At 41.8% G+C, this 17,162-nt stretch overlaps 1 protein-coding gene across 3 annotated transcripts in view; it reads left to right on the top strand.

Moving 5' to 3' along the window:
* Positions 1–17,162, top strand: part of MTMR10 (myotubularin related protein 10) — a 55,482-nt gene that overhangs the window by 33,224 nt on the left and 5,096 nt on the right. For all 3 annotated transcript variants that reach the window (XM_039217187.1, XM_039217188.1, XM_039217189.1), the window contains 8 exons: positions 3,358–3,529; positions 4,766–4,853; positions 4,936–5,024; positions 7,612–7,742; positions 9,007–9,076; positions 9,678–9,748; positions 12,806–12,975; positions 14,282–14,452. In XM_039217187.1, the coding sequence (XP_039073118.1) occupies positions 3,358–3,529; positions 4,766–4,853; positions 4,936–5,024; positions 7,612–7,742; positions 9,007–9,076; positions 9,678–9,748; positions 12,806–12,975; positions 14,282–14,452 (962 nt within the window). The remainder of the gene's footprint in view (positions 1–3,357; positions 3,530–4,765; positions 4,854–4,935; positions 5,025–7,611; positions 7,743–9,006; positions 9,077–9,677; positions 9,749–12,805; positions 12,976–14,281; positions 14,453–17,162) is intronic.

Here is a 17,162-nt window from a genome sequence, read left to right as displayed (position 1 = left end):
ATAGTCTTTCTTCTCATATTGTGACCACTTTTATTGTCTTTGTTGCTTGAGGCCATTCTAAATATGGAAGGGGCTAATTTCGTGGAAACTATTGTTGATAATTTCAGCACAGCCTGAGATTAGAGTTCTGAGTATCACAGAATATAGCCAAGGTCAGAAATGCCCGCTATCTAGTTTCACTTTGAGTTGGCTAACGAGCTATCCTCAGACTTCACTCAGGTAACTCTCAGGGAGCTGGATCTCCCTAAGATGACTAATTTTTGCCCGTCTGTTGCTGCACCCCTATTAGTAATCCACTGGTAGGGCAGGCCGCAGGCATCAGACCTTTGGGACTTCTGGAAAGCATTAGAATTTCCAGACTCTCTAGTGCCAGGTTGAGCATCTGCTACACATTCTCTAATAAGCTCTCCCTGAAGAAGATGTAGAACATACAGCCTAGTCCTGGTTTTTAACAGGTAGGGTTTCAGCAACCCAAGCCTATAAAATAATAAACAATGTAGTATCTCATAGTTTCTGTCGCTTGATGTTTAGTAAATTGGTCTTAGTTATATCTTGAGACTAAATCTTGACAGAGAAACAATCTCATAAACTGTATGTTCTCAGCCTGGCTTACTAAAGTCTGTAACGTCAAAACATTCAAAGATATTTGGTCCTAGACTCCTAGCTGAGGGTATCCTGCCAAACTATTTATGTTGCTCTTTGAAAATTTTGAGTGTGTTCTTTATACTTCTTTTTCTGTTATGTTTATCTCATTGTGTGGCAAGGACCTCTGGTACAGTGTTGAATGGTAGTTGTGATAGCAAGCATCATTTCTGTTCCGGGTTTTGATGAGGATGATGTTTATTTGATGAAGATGATGTTTATTGTGTGTTTCTGGTAATTACCCTTTATGAAGTAAGGAAATTCCCTTTTATTCCCAATTTGCTAAAGTTTTTTTTAAATTATGAGTAGGTGTTGAACTCTACCAGATATTTTCCTGCACTTTGAACTGATAATATGGGGGTTATTTCCCCTTTAATTTGATCATATGATGAATTATGATAGTCTAATGTTGAATAGCTTTCTGTGGTTATTGATGCTCTGGAACACTGTGTAAAGTGAGGATTGCCTGGAAATTCCACGAACATTCTGTGTCCTGGAGAGATTACAACTCCCAAGTTCTGTTCATACGTTCTTGTACCTGACCTACTCTGGAGAAGGCTCTGGATGCGGAAAAGGCCAGCTACGTGCTTAGCTTTAGCATTTGGATTTTAAACAAGCCCCGCTAAAATCAGTCACTGGGTAATCACACAGAATCCTTTCTAATCTAGAGTAGCACTGTCCAGGGATGGAAATCCTCTGTGTTGTCCAGTATAGGAGCCACTAGCCACATGTGACTCTTGAGCACTGGAAATGTGGCTGGTACAACTGAAGAACTGCATTTAAAAAAAAAATTTTTTTTAATGTTTTATTTATTTCTGAGAGAGAGAGAGAGAGTGTGAGCAGGGGAGGAGCAGAGAGAGAGGGAGACACAGAATCTGTCAGCACAGAGCCCGACATGGGGCTCGAACCCACAAACCGTGAGATCATGACCTGAGCCAAAGTCAGACGCTTAACCGACTGAGGCACCCAGGCGCCCCAAGAACTGCATTTTTAATTTAATTCAATTTAATTTTGTTTTGACTTAAATAGCATATGTTACTAGTGGCTACTATTTGGGGCAGCACAGACTAAGAGTCTCAGCCCCATCTAATTTTCCAGCCTCTCTTCCCCCATCCCTTGCATCCCTAAAGCTCTAGCATACTGTATTTCATTCCTTCGTGTTTTACAATTATACCATGTGTTTTGTGTTCTGCTCTGCCCAGCATGCCTACCTCCTCACCAGCCATCTGGTAATGTTTGGCTCATTCCTTAGGACTCTGAACAGTTGTGGTCAAGTCCTGAAGCCTCTCTTGCCCCAGCCTTCGTCTCCAGGGAGTACTGGGGCATACTCCTCTGTACTGCACTCGTATGTCCACCTCACTGTGACTGGTGCTGAGCTCACCCTCTTCTGTCTTGTTAGTGCTTTCAAGACAGAGATAAAACCTTACTTTTAAATTCTCAGGCCTTAGCCCATGGTAGGTTCTCAGAAGATACCTGTCTTGCATCAGGTGTTAAATAGTCCACAGGAATGGGCATGGAGTGTTCATGGGATGATGGAGGGATTTCTGCAGCTACAAGAGAGAATGAGGGTTAGGCAGTAATGGGACATAAAGATCAAGTCAATTATCCAAGGGCTTTTTAAGTAAAACCATGTAGGTTTGCTTGAGGAAGTTGGAAAATGAGGATGAGGGGAAAATCTGGGGCAAGGGTTATGAAGGATTATGAAAGCATGATTTGGGGGAAAATGTCTTGTGGCAGGCTCCAGGCTGGTTTGAGTGCAGCACATGTCAGGGATGTCAGCAGCTTGCAGTGGTGAGACAGGGGACCAGAAAAGATCATGCCGTCTGTCACTCTAGATCACCAGGATAGATGAGACTGACTGCTGTGATGCCCTCTTTCTCTCTGGTCATTCTGCAGGCTCCTGAGGCTGTGGGCATCTCGCGGCAGGTAGCAGCTCTCCTTGATGACAGAGGGCTCCTTGCTAAGGAAGTTCAAGTGTAGGCACTCTGCTGAGATCCCCAGATGGGGTGGCCCTCTGGTGGAGAACAAGGAGCACTTGTGAGCTTATCAAAGGAAAACTGAGTTGATCTAGGAGACCAAGAATTTTATAGTGAGCCATAGAGAGGGTTGAGACATCAGTATCAGAAGGATGAAAGATTTGGACAAGAACAGAGATTATTGGATGCAGTCATTGTTCCAGGCACAATGTGGAGAAAATGAGCAATGACTTGAATTTACCACCACAGTTGAGGGTAGGAGACTGAGGGAGGCTCGTGAATGGTTTCTGTGGAATGGTAGGATGGAAGACCATTGAGAAGGAGAAAATAAGTAGGGAGATCTGGGCAGGAGGCATCGCTCATCATTTGGGAAGGTGGTCAGTAACAGGGAGGAGGGAAAATGTATAGCCCGGCAGCTGGAGTGGTGCAGTGTGGTCAGATGAAAGTCTGTTCAAAGTCATGGTGACTTATTTGTGTTTGAATGCGGAAGAGAGAGCCAGTAGAAGGACAGAAAAACCAGCGGTGCTAAAGAAGTCAGGAAGGAGCTGGATGAGGAAAATGAGTTCTTTTGACAAGAAGAGGGTTGCCTCTCTCAGGACTGCTGGGAGCAGTTGGAGCATCTGGCAGAGACACCCCGTCTGAGCATGTTCCTGACAGAGGAAGCGCCCAGAGAGGAGAGGGAATGTGGGATGAAATGTGACCGTTGAAACAAAATTAATAGTATTGCTTTTTCTTGTAGCCAGTAATATTAATGGAATACCCTCAGGAGGCGGCAGTGGGGCCGGTGGTGGCAGCAGCCAAAAGACTCCACTCTTTGAGACGTACTCAGACTGGGACCGAGAAATCAAGAGGACGGGTGCTTCCGGATGGAGAGTTTGTTCTATTAACGAAGGTTACATGATATCCACTTGGTAAGCTCCATTTTTACAGCCTTATTTATAGCTGGAAGTGACTTCTTCTGAATAGTAATCACTCTGCTCTCTAATAACTTTCAAGTTACAGTGAATGGAATATTTATTTTTAATAATGCTTTCATAATGGGGGCCTGGTGGCTCAGTTGGTTAAGCAGATGACTCTTTTTTTTTTTTTTTTTTAAATGTTTTATTTATTTCTAGGAGAGAGAGAGAGAGAGAGAGAGACAGCGTGAGCAGGGGAGGGTCAGAGAGAGAGGGAGTCACAGACTGAAACAGGCTCCAGGCTCTGAGCTGGCAGTCAGCACAGAGCCCGATGCGGGGCTCGAACCCACGAACCGCGAGATCATGACCTAAGCGAAAGTCGGACGCTTAACCGACTAAGCCACCCAGGCGCCCCTTAAGCGGCTGACTCTTGATTTCAGCTCCGCTACTTGCTCTCTAATCTCTCTCTCAAAAATAAATAAGCTTAAAAATAAACAATAAAAAACTGTTTTCATGAATATTTTCATGAATATTCTCTCTTAAAGATGAAAAAAAGAGAAAGGAAGCTGTCTTACAGTGTATTGAGCTTGCCCACTAATGACTGCCGTCCAGTCAGTGAGTCTGTGTGTCTTTTGGGAATGGAATAGGTTAGAAGGTAGTAAAGATTAGGAGCTGAAGCTTTTTGTTTGTTTGTTTAAGTTAATTTATTTATTTTGAGAGAGAAAGAGTGTGAATGGAGGAGGGACAGAGAGAGAGGGAGAGAGAATCCCAAGAATCCCACTGACAGTGTTGGATCCATGAACCATGAGATCATAACCTGAGCTGAAACCAAGAGTCAGATGTTTAATCAACTGAGCTGCCCAGGCGCCCCCGGAGCTTAAGCTTCTTGGTAGATTTGAGGGTTTGGTTTTAGGTGCCTTGAGTCCTTACCCATAGAGAACAAAGGTAGATATATTTCAGAAACTGAATACAAGTTTGATTAATAATCATTTCGGAGAATGTTTTAGACGTCTCCTTTGAATATTTCCCCCGCTGCAAATACAAGTTTCATGATAATTAACCATATCACACGTATTTCAGACAGAGATGTCTAGGGTCAACTTTGTCCTCCAGGGTGCCTACCATGTGGCCACCAAGTAGGGGGCACATTAAATGGGGATAAACATGTTTAATTATATATGGGTCTGTAGAGCACACTTACCTGCCTAAAGCACAGGATTCTTATGTCACGGTTTGCTTTTTCCTCTCCAGCCTTCCAGAATACTTTGTAGTGCCAAGTTCTTTAGCCGACCAAGATCTAAAGATCTTTTCCCATTCTTTTATTGGAAGAAGGATGCCCGTAAGTACTGTCTGTTGGATTTCATTCATACCGATGTCATCTTTTTCTCCCCGGTGACACAAAGGCTCTGCTTCTCTCCTAGTTCTGGTGCTGGAGCCACTCAAATGGCAGTGCTCTCGTGCGAACGGCCCTCATAAAAGATGTGCTGCAGCAGAGGAAAATCGACCAGAGGTAATCAAGAAATGTTCATTGTTACTTTAGACATTTTTAGTTGTCAGAAATAATACACTAAACTCCTGACGACTTGAAAATAGTTGGAAAGTAGCAAGTTTTATTAATTAGCATATAGTCTATACAAGAATCACCATTTTGAAAGAAATGTGAATATATTAAAATTAACATTTAAGTTATAATAAATAAAATTTAATTCTCTGACTTACAGGACACTCCAGACTCTTACATTCCTCACGTCTTGGTGTAACAGTGTTGCCTTGAACGTATTTGCAAAGTGTGATGATTTCCAGCAGAGCTGTTTTAGAATAAATCAGACTTTTCTTGTAGTTCAGTGTGTCGTAGGTCTACAGAGTCACAGTAGCCTAAATGGTGGTCTTAATTAGCTACCACATACAAGTTTAGCGTCATCTGCTAAAGTCACTAGTAATCTCCACATTGTTACAGCAGTAGGCATTTCTCAGTGGGCATCACTATTGTTCAGTGTCTCCCTAAAGCCCTCTGAGTCCTGCTTCTTTCCACTTTCCTGAAGCCCCTCTCCCTTACCAGGACTCTGCCCTCTGCAGACATTACCTAGAATCTGTCTCAGGCCACTGCTTCTTCCTATTCTGTATTTCTTTCCTAAAGAAGTTTACCTGTGGCTATGGCTTTAGTAACCATCAGATTTTATCTCCAATGTGACATCTTCCATGTGGAAGTCTAAGAGGCCCTTTAAACTCACTGTGGTCCAAAACCAGACGCCAGCATATGAGCACCACACGTTCTCCCAGCCTGCTCTCAGAAATCCAGGAGTCTTCTTGGACACATTCTCTTTTCACCTCCTTCCCCACATTGAGTCCAGCATCAAATTCTGTCACTTCACTTTTTAGAAACCTTACAAACTGTATGTGTCCACCCCAGCTCCACCCCTACCATTTTGTTTTAGGGTGCCCTCATTTCTTCCCTTCTTCCCTCCGTGTCTCATCCACTACCATGCCTGTGGCTCCTGGCCCTGGCCACCCTGGACTTTGCTTTTACCTAGGTTTTCCCATCTTCTGATGTTCGATGTTTGCCTGTGCTGTTCCCTTCTTTTTTTTTTAAATGTTTTATTTATTTCTAGGAGAGAGAGAGACAGCGTGAGCAGGGGAGGGTCAGAGAGAGAGGGAGTCACAGACTGAAACAGGCTCCAGGCTCTGAGCTGGCAGTCAGCCCAGAGCCCGACGCAGGGCTCGAACCCACGAACCGCGAGATCATGACCTAAGCGAAAGTCGGACGCTTAACCGACTAAGCCACCCAGGCGCCCCTGTGCTGTTCCCTTCTGAGCTGCCTTTCTTCATGCTTATTCTCCAGCACTCTCCGCCCCACCCACTTGTACTCCTTTGTTCTTTATCTCTCATATCAAACATCACTTCCTGAAGATAAGCCTTCCTTTACCTCCTAAATTAGATCAGCCCTCAAGTTATACATTCTCTATGGCTCTCTTAACTTTTCTTCATAACACTTATTTCAGTCTTTAATTGAATATATGTGTTACAATTTGATAACTGCCTGTATTTGCTACTAGGCTCTAAGCTTCTTGGGCTCAAGGGACTATGTTTTACATACCATTGTACATTCAGCATCCAAGAAATACCTGTGATGTTGAATGTTTATTCAATACTTACTAGATAAATGAGGAACAAAGGAACAGATCTTAGAAAACCGGCTCAGAGAGCCTCAAATTATATATCACAGTCTGTTATTGCTATAGCCAGATCTTAGTTTTTTTTCCCCCAGTGCCATACTGAAGAAAGGCACATTTGCTGAAGCAAATAACTGACAAGTGACCCTCAAATGACCCTTCAGGAAAGGACTGTTATTTGAATAATCCCTGATGGGTTATCTACCTTGGTCACATTTGAAATGATCTATCTGTCCTGTCACGGTCCAAGCCCAGTATTCACTGCCATGTCGTCTGCTGGTTAGATGCACGGGAAGAGGGGGATGGGGGGGGGAGGGTACATGGGAGGTGCTGCTATTAGAGGGAAGCCAGCAGCACTGCTGGGTTAGAGTTCATTCTAAACCCTCAAAGCCAGTGGCACTTGTAATGTTTTAACTTTATTAAGCTGAGAATTGTTTTAATTCCTTTTATTTTTTCAGCTATCCTGTCTTCATAAGTAGGACAGATTCTCTTTGTTATCACATCTCTCCGTGCCTTTCTCCTTAGACATATTATCTCAGACCCTCTCTGTGTTTCTCCACAGCCAAGCTTGTGTCCACCACAGGACCTTTGCCCTTACCTTCCCTCTGCCTAGAACACTTTCCCTCAGAAGCATGACTTCTAGTCATTTGGGTTTTGGCTTCAGTATTATCGCCACAGGAGAGCCTTTTTGACCACGTGACTTGAACTAGCCTGCATTCGCTCAGTTATGCCACCCACAGCATTCACCACAGCCTGTTAACTTTTGGTTACCCAACCACCACCAAAAATAGAAGCCCTGTGAGAGCAGAGGCCCATCCTGTCTTGTTCATCTATCTCCAACTCTGAGAATAGTGCCTTGGCTCATAATAGGTCTTCCAAAAATATATGTGGCATGAATGAATGACTCAAGGATTTTGTCTTCATTAGGATTTGTAATGCAATAACTAAAAGTCATCCACAGAGAAGTGATGTTTACAAATCAGATTTGGATAAGACCTTGCCTAATATCCAAGAAATACAGGCGGCTTTTGTAAAACTTAAGCACCTATGCGTTGATGGTAATTTCATTTTTATTTTATATGTGTGTGTATATATATATGTATATAGTGAATGGGTGATACGCTATTGTATGAGGCATGTCAGAAAAAATGATAGTCCTTGAAAATATAGAAATAGATATATTTAAGTAGAGGCACATTGTAATATTCTTGTGTGACAGTATCAGAAGCTCTTAGAAAATGTAATGTAAACTGTTTTTTTGTTTTGGAGGAAAAAATAAACCAGTTAAACCACTTTGAAATAAATCATGAATGGTATGGTAAGATACTTCTGGAAAGTGCCAAGGAGAACAGTGAGCTACCTGTACAGACAAACTTCCTAAGATTTCAATGCACACAGTTATATTTTGAGATAAGGGACTTGACATGGATTTCAAACAGAGCCATGTTGTAATCTGTGTGGCCTCAAATTCTAATACGTGTGTCTGAGGAAGTGCTTCTCAGGCACTTTCATTGTGCCCCGGGGGATGACTCACATGAAAGCATCTCTGGCATAAGTGAGTCCTCCTTGAAGTGTGCACAGAGTCCTAGTTACCTGGGAGCCAGGAGAGGCGGCCATGTGGCAAGTCTGCAGTGATGAGCGGGCGCTTGCCTGGAAGGAGAGCTGGAGAGAGTCATGGTGTGTTAAAAAAGCACAGTGACATGAATTATCATCAACCATCTGGTAATCGGAACGTTACTAAAGCCTGGAGTTTGTGAGGTGAGCGACGTCTTGAGACAGGCCAGGCAGGACTGAGTCAGGGCAGTACAAGCCCTGCAGGAAGGTGCCCTCATTCCTGCCGTCTTCACAGAATCCATGCGCTGAGAAACAGCTCTGGCAGCAGGGGAGGGAAGAGAAAAGCAGGGAGGGCGGGTCTGCAGTCAGGAGGCTGTGAGTAGGGAGTGCCAGAATCCGGGGGTGGGCTGACCAGGAAGGTGGGAACCACTGACTCTTAGGAGGCAGAGGTGGTTAGACTCTCCAGGACTTCCCTGAAATCCACCAGGGGAGTGTTTGTTTTGTTTTTTTTATAGAACTGTAACATGTCTTCTCAAAGGATTATATTGTTATAATAATTATTTTATTATATGTGATTAATATAATCACTTATATTATTAAGTGAAAATGCATAATACTTCCTTAAAGCCAACTAAATACTAAAAACTGTGACATATCACTTAACTCTGATATTGATTATGTAAAATTAAGTTTAAAAAGCCTAAAAATGTGTGTACATACATTTTATATATATATTTTTTTATTTAAATATGACCATATTTATTGCAGAGCCTTTTGAAGAAACTGAAGAGAAATGGTTGTCTTCACTGGAAAATACTCGATGGTTAGAATATGTAAGGTTTGTACAACCACTTTCCTTTTTTTTTTTTTTAACTTTTTATTTTGAATAACTATAGACTCACAGGAGATGCAAACAGTCCAGCGCTCCACAGACTCCTCACCCAGCTTCCTCCAGTGGTAACAACTTCTATAACTAGAATATAGTATCAAAACCAAGAAATTGACAGTGGTGTAATATATAGACCTTACTCAGATTTCACCAATGTGTGTGAGGGGGGTGGGTATTCTGTGCATTTTTATTGCATGTGTGGATCCATGCAGCCACCACCACAGCCACAATACCAAACTACTGTATCACCGCAAAGGCCCTTCATGCTGCCCCTGCAGAGCTGTGTCCCCTTCTCCATCTCTGTGTTTTGCGATTTCAAAAATGTCCTGTACATCAGCACCCTTTTTATAAAAGGGTTAATGAATTTCCCTAATAGAAAAATCAAGCATACTCTGTTGAAGAGTCATTTAAATGCTGATGAAAGGTGCAAAGGTTATTGAGAACACAGTATAGCGAAAGATTAGATGTGCTTGATTTCAAGTACTTTTACAGAAATATTTATAGTGGAAATTTTATTTTCTTAACAGTATTTTTCCCTTTCTCTTTTCAGGGCTTTCCTTACACATGCAGCAGAACTCGTGTATGTGCTAGAGAGCAAGCGTCTGTCTGTAGTCCTGCAAGGTAATTCATTACTGAAAATACTGATCACCATGCTAGCCACCATGGTAACTGTCCGCATGCAAGTAGATGACACTACTCCTAGCCCACCTGGGACACTACAGATTCTGCCACAAAGACCACAGGTAGAAGGGAGTCTGGTTTTCTGCCCTGTGTTAAGCCTGCCTTCCTGTATTGTGGGAAGGGTTGGGTCACAGCTCCTGACAGTCATACAGAGTGTTAGTCTTGGCAGACCATCCTTCCTATGTAATCTTACTACATTTTGAATTCATACAAATTTCAACTTAAATCCCTCTGGATATGCTAGATAGGACTCTACAGAAATAGTTGGGTATCAAAAAATTGACTGAAATTATAGGGGCGCCTGGGTGGCTTAGTCGGTTAAGCAGCCGACTTTCGCTTAGGTCATGATCTCGCGGTTTGTGGGTTCGAGCCCCGCGTTGGGCTCTGAGCTGACAACCAGCCCAGAGCCTGGAGCCGGTTTCAGAGTCTGTGACTCGCTCTCTCTCTGACCCTCCCCTGCTCACGCTGTCTCTCTCTCTCTCCTAGAAATAAATAAAACATTAAAAAAAAAATTAAATTGGCACTATATGTTAACTAACTTGGATTTCAATAAAATTTAAAAATTAAAAAAAGAATAGCCAATTATCTGAATTTTGTCTAATGTTTAGTAGGAGTAAAGTGCAATATAAAAATGTTTCAGTTAAGTGAAGGATAATCATTTAAATATATTTAACAGCTAACAGAATTTCTAAGCTTACTGATTTAGTTTAAAAAACCATGTACTACCTACCTTATTTTATAATATATTTCATGTTGCATAGTTTATGAATATACTACGCTACTGAAGCTTACAAAAGTATTTTTATCAACTGTCAAATTTAACAGACTTTAGCAAAGTAAAGATATTTAAAACCCTTAGGGGGGAAAAAGAGTACTGTTACTATTTCAAGTAATCGTTAACTGATGCCATCAGAGTTTCTTAATTCAGAAATAAATTCAGAGTCCTGCAATCCAGTAATTTCTCCTCTCAGCCAGCGGGTGTTCTGATCCTATTGCAAAAATCCTACTTACCACATGTCTCGATGGATTTGTATAATTCAAAAAGGTTAGAAGAGATACTAAGCCTGCATCTTAGTAACACTTTATTTAGAATGTGTTTTTGAAATAGTTTATTGAGGTATAATTTGCATATTATAAAATAAACCCATTCTGAATGTGGAAATCAAAAATTTTAGTACCTATACAGAGTATAGAGTTCAGAGCCCAGTTTTATAAATTATTTACCACACCAAAATACTCCTTGTGCCCCAGCCCCAGATAACCACCAGTGTGCTTTCTGTTTCTCCAGATTTGCTTTCCGAGATGTCCCATGTAAAGGGAATTAGACAATATGTGATCTGTTGCCTCTTCTTTTATTTAACATACATGTTTTTGAGGTTCATCCATGTAGCATGTATCAGCAGTTTGTTCCTTTTTATTTCTGAATAGTATTCCTTTATAAATACTGCATTTTATTTATACATTTACCCATTGTCAGACATTGAGTTATTTCCATTTTGTGGCTATTATGAATTCTGCTGCTGTGAACATTTATGTAAAAGTCGCCGTGGGGACATACTTTTTTATTTCTTGTGGGTTGGTACTTAGAAGTGGGAAATTGCTCAGTTACAGGAGTTGCCATCATTAAAGAATGATGTCGGTTTTACGCTTTCTTAGACTCTTATCTAAGTTATCAGGTTAAAGTACTCTTCCTAGTTTGCTGAGAGTTTTTATCCAGAATGAACTTTGGATTTCTATCACACAGAGGCTTTTTATGCATCTAATGAGATGATTATGTTATTCTTGCCAGTTATTTTATTTATCTGAAGTGTTACTTTGTCAGATGCCACCCTTGTTTTCCTGGAATAAATTCTTGCATTCATGAGATGATATGATTTGCTTCTATTTCATTGATGACTTTTACAATCTAATCATAAGGGATACTGTTGGGAAACTAACAATAGAACTCCCTTATGACCCAGCAATAGCACTGCTAGGAATTTACCCAAGGGATACAGAAATGCTGAGGCATAGGAGCACATGTACCCCAATGTTCATAGCAGCACTCTCCACAATAGCCAAAACATGGAAAGAGCCTAAGTGTCCATCAACGGACGAATGGATCAAGAAGATGTGGTTTATCTATACCATGGAATACTACATGGCAATGAGAAACAATGAAATCTGGCCATGTGTAGCAACATGGATGGACCTTGAGGGTGTTATGCTGAGCGAAATAAGTCAGGCAGAGAAGGACAAATATCATATGTTTGCACGTATAGGAGGATTAGGAGGAACTTGACGGAGGAACAAGGGGGAGAAGAAGGGCGGAAATGGTGGGGGAAAGGGAGGGAGGCAAACCATGAGAGACTCTTGAATGCTGACAAAAACTGAGGACTGATGGATGTGGGGGGGAGGGGGGGGATGGGCATGGAGGAGGGCACTTTGGGGATGAGCACTGAGTGTTATGTAGAAACTAATTTGACAATAAACTATTTGTAAAAAAAAAAAAAAAAAAGGATACTGTTGTATAGTTTTTTTCTGATTTCGTTGGCTGGCTTTCATATCAAGATATTACTGGCATTATTGAAAAAGACACCAGCTATAACAGACGGGAGGAAAATATTTTCCACCTTTTCAGACAGCGGTGGACAATCCCATTCCCCTTGTTCACTTCTGAGTCACCATGTGGAATTGCCAGTAGTAAAATTCATGTTCTTAGGGAACAGAAGACTGGACTCTTGAAAAATTTCCATCCCAAACTACTGAAATGTAAAAAGTGTGAGGAATCTGCTCTATTATCTGGAAAATATTCCTATATAAAAGATTATTTCCCATTAAACACTGATTGAGCTGAAAGTCTATAATATTTTAGAGTTGCTGGAATCCACTGAACTCTCCTAACATGGATTATTTTGAAGGCAGCCTAAGCAGAGAATAATGTAGTATCCACTTGACCTTCCCTTTCTCTCTCAGTGTTTTTCTATGTAGTAATTTTCTTTCCATTTTTCTTAACAGAGGAGGAGGGAAGAGACTTGAGCTGTATGGTAGCTTCTCTTGTTCAAGTGATGCTGGATCCCCATTTTAGGACAATTACTGGATTTCAGAGTCTGATCCAGAAGGAGTGGGTAATGGCTGGATATCAGTTCCTGGACAGGTGCAACCACTTAAAGCGATCAGAGAAAGAGGTAACAATCTCAGTGCTTATTGTGAGTCTGTTAGTATACAGAAGGCAAAATTCACGTTGTCATGTGAAGAGCTGTTCTTTCTGTAAAGAGACCAGGAGGCGTTTTAAATATTGCATTTAGCACTGCTTTGCTTCCTTAGTCCAAGACTAACGACAGATTAGCGTCCAAATTGATGTACTTATGCAGATAATTGTAATTATACAAGTAAAATTCCAAAAAAATTGTTGAATTTCTCCAAGTTGAGAAGTACTTGATAAAATGCTGTATTATCCCTCTGCAAAGCAAATAACGAGCACATCAGGTATTTTGAAAAAATCAGTTTTGGAATATCACATTTTCTTAAAATGGGGCACATATGTTAAGAGTGGAAGGTTTGAGAGGGACATCTTTATAACAACTGCGGGCACAGTGGCTGCCACGGATGCAGAGGTAGGAGAGCCTATGAAAGGCCCGCAGGCATCTCACAGATGTGGTTGTTTCAGAAGCACCGGCTGACTGAACAATATAAACTGCCATCTGAGGAAATCTCAACAGTGAATACTTCACTTAAAAAATGCTAGGGGTGCCTGGGTGGCCTCTGACTCTTGATTTTTGCTCAGGTCATGATCTCAATGGTTCATGAGTTTGAGCCCTATATCAGGCTCCACACTGCCAGGGCAGAGCCTGCTTGGGATTCTCTTGTCTCTCTCTGCCCCACCCCTGCCCACTCTCACGCTCTTTTTCTTTCAAATAAATAAATAAGTGAAGTAATAAATTAATTAATTAATTAGTTTTAAAAAAGGTGCTAGGACTCCAGGATACACTAGCTGTCATCAGCTGCTGTACTTGGGGATCCACCATGTGACCTACAGGCTAATGCCAACTGTTTTCTGAAACTGGGACGTTTTCCGGTTGCTGACCTGCATGGTGCACCAAAAGCTAATTACAGAAGTTATTTTTTGGTTTGAGATTGTTGGTTTTTTGTTTTTGTTTGTTTTCAACATTCTAAAGAATTATTTCCAGGATAAGCTTAATCACATTTTAATATCCCCCATTCATACGGTGACACTTGCCCTTCTGTTTACTTTGCCATTTCAGCGATATTATGCAAGTAAGGGCTGTGATGTTTATCACAGTTGAACATACTTCTTAGGTTTGACATGAGCTGGTTTAACCTATTTGCATATCCTTGGCTTAGCCACGGAGCCAGGTGTTTTAAGCTTAGCTGTTTTCTTATTCTCTTCCTTAGTAAAAGCAGTAAGTTTGGAAATAAATGTGAACAACTGAAGGACATTAAATCATCCCATTTTCTGTTTGTATGTGCCAGTCTCCCTTATTTTTGCTGTTCTTGGATGCCACATGGCAGCTGTTGGAACAATACCCGGCGGCCTTCGAGTTCTCAGAGACCTACTTGGCCGTGCTGTACGACAGCACCCACATCTCCCTTTTTGGCACCTTCCTGTTCAACTCTCCTCACCAACGGGTGAAACAAAGCACGGTAAGTATTGCTGTAGCAATAGCTACTTCTCTTTTTTTCTTCTACAACTTTGTTGATATAGAATTGAAGTACAATTAGCTGCATTTTTTAATATGTAAATTAAAACAATCTGAAACTACCATTTTAAGCTGTAATTCCTGAATTAATTATATAAAAACATAAAAATTTAGAAAGCTATTTCATTTTTATGACTGAGCATTTTAGGTATTTTTCTCTGATGTACATTGTTCATAATAACTCCATTTTTAGGGCTTCTGGCTGGTTAATCAGTAGAGCATGCGACTCTTAGTCTCAAGGCCCAGAGTTCAAGCCCTGCGTTGGGCATGGAGCCTGCTTGAAAAGAAAAGAGGGATGCCTTGGTGGCTCAGTCAGTTAAGCTCAGAGCCTGGAATCTGCTTTAGATTCTCCCTCTCTGTCCCTTCCCTGCTTGCGCTCTGTCTCTTTCTCTCTCTGTCAAAAATGAATTTAAATAAATAAATAAAAAAGAAAATGCGGTATGTAGCAATTTAAAAAAAAACGTTTTCAAAGATGTAAATTATTTCAATCACCCTAAATGTTGTGCTTTTATATTTATATTTTGACATTTAGGCTGTCCAGATGAGTAATTAAAAGGTCCTGTTTGAGGACTTTTATTTCCTAGAATAAAAGCTGTACAAAAGCAAAAACATTTTCCTCAAGAGTTCTGTGGAGAAGGAATGTCAGAGATTCAGGGCAGGCCTGGTGCTAGACTCCATTCTCGGCAGGTACTAGCTGCTTAGGTAGCCTCAGAACCAGTCCCACGTGCCACACAGCAGTCCTGTTGGGTAGGATGTTCAGTTTGTAGTCACAGTTCATTGACCTAGAGGAAGAATCATGACTAAGGAGGGTCTCAAGCCAAACTTGAAGCTAACTTCTGATTGCCTCTGGTAGAACCTTTCAGAACCCTGGGTTCTGGCTCACCCACATTTGAACCGACACTGGGAACAGCTGATAAATGTTGCAGTAACCACAGAGAGAAACAGAAAGGGCAGCTTTTGCGGTCCTCAGCCTTGGCACTAAGGCCCTGGTCCAGGCAATGTGGCCTGGTATAATGTGAGTCTTGCCCAGGGTTGGGAAACCTGAATCCTGGCCCTGGTCTGGGAGAATAGTGAGCCCAGGTTCCTCATCTGTAAACAGTGAAGCATTGTGCTTCACTGTTTGCTAAAGAAATGAATTATTCTGGATTGTGGATGTGAAAGACAAAGTGCACTAGACATTTAAGGCGATGATTTCATTCAGGCTATTATAATAGGGAGACCTGTATTAATGAGGAACATCCCAAAGAAAAGGAAGGGGCCCAGGGCTTGTTATGAGAGGAGGGAGACGGGTGGGAGGTGGACCTGGTCTTACCTCAGAGCAGGGGAGCCGTGTCTCAGCGGGGCTGCTCTCCAGGGACTCAGGGTCAGAGAAACTCAACACTGCCATTGGGTTTTTATGTTTGATCAGAGAGTTTGTGAAGGAAGTTTTATAAAATACATTCTGTGCTTCCCTAAAAGAACGTAACCTGTCCCAGTACTGTACTCAGACAGTGGTAGCCTGTGGCCCCTGAAATGTGGGAGACTGTATATTCCTAAACTAAATGGTCTCTGACGTGCTCCTTCTTGTTCCTCGTTCGCTGGGCATCATCAGGTTTGTGCCCCTTGCTTTGCTTTAGACTGTACTGCACCTGGTGGTGTTTGCCTGCCCGTCATACTCCTCTCCTTTCACTGCCCCGTGCACACGCCCATGCACACCCCTGGGCATGCTTGCACGCGCACACACACACAGACACACACCATGTGAGCCTTCAGAATGCACATAAGGCTAGGAAATCAGATAGCCTTGTTAGACATAGAACATAGAACATTCAACGTAAAATGCCAGTACATTGGCCCTGAGGTCCCAGTGCCTGCAGTGAGTGCCTTGGGCAGGCACTGAGTAGAGGACTCTGTGGAGCCCAGGTTGGACCCTGGAGACACACACTCCACCCTGCTACTTGGCTGGATTCTGGATGTGCCAAGATAAGTTTACAGATAGCTTTCTGTGCAGGAATAAAAGTTAAATATTTTTAAAAAGTATATCATCTGAGGGCACCTGGGTGGCTCAGTTGGTTAAACAACTGACTCTTGATTTTGGCTCAGGTCATGATCTCATGGTTCATGAGTTCAAGCCCCACATCATCTAGGAGCCTGCTTAAGGTTCTCTCTCCTCTCCCTCTCTCACTCTGCCCCTCCCATCAATGCTCTCTTTCTTGCTCTCTCGAAATAAATAAGTAGACTTTAGAAAAAGTAGATCATCTGCTTTCCCTGGTCCATGCTCTAGTGGTTTTTTTTATTTTTTTTAACCTGGCCTTTTCCAAAAGCTTTTTCTAGTGAGTACTAGCATGGATCCCTCTGGCTCTCAGCTCTTCATACTTATGATTTAATGTAACAGCCAGATTGAAGGCCATCAGTGCCGCCTGAGGGCTCCTGGGAAACGGGCTGTTGATGTAAGCTCCTGAGAGCACGACCACTGTTCTTATTACCCGGTCCCTTCTGTAAGGACATTTCCTTCTTTTCTGTGGCCACCTTAGATGCTCATGGCCAGGTACTCTTTGTGGAAAATCTGATCTTTGGAGATCAACATTTTTAATTTTCACATTTTAAAAAAAAGATGACTGTTTTATATATTTTTCTAGAAGGGCCATTAAAACCACTCTTAACAATACTATCTT

This window comes from Hyaena hyaena, unplaced genomic scaffold (assembly GCF_003009895.1).
Source record: "Hyaena hyaena isolate Hyena2069 unplaced genomic scaffold, ASM300989v1 scaffold_670, whole genome shotgun sequence".
Lineage (NCBI taxonomy): Eukaryota > Metazoa > Chordata > Mammalia > Carnivora > Hyaenidae > Hyaena > Hyaena hyaena.
Note: the sequence above shows the minus strand (reverse complement) of the source record. Positions and strands in the feature narration are given on the sequence as shown.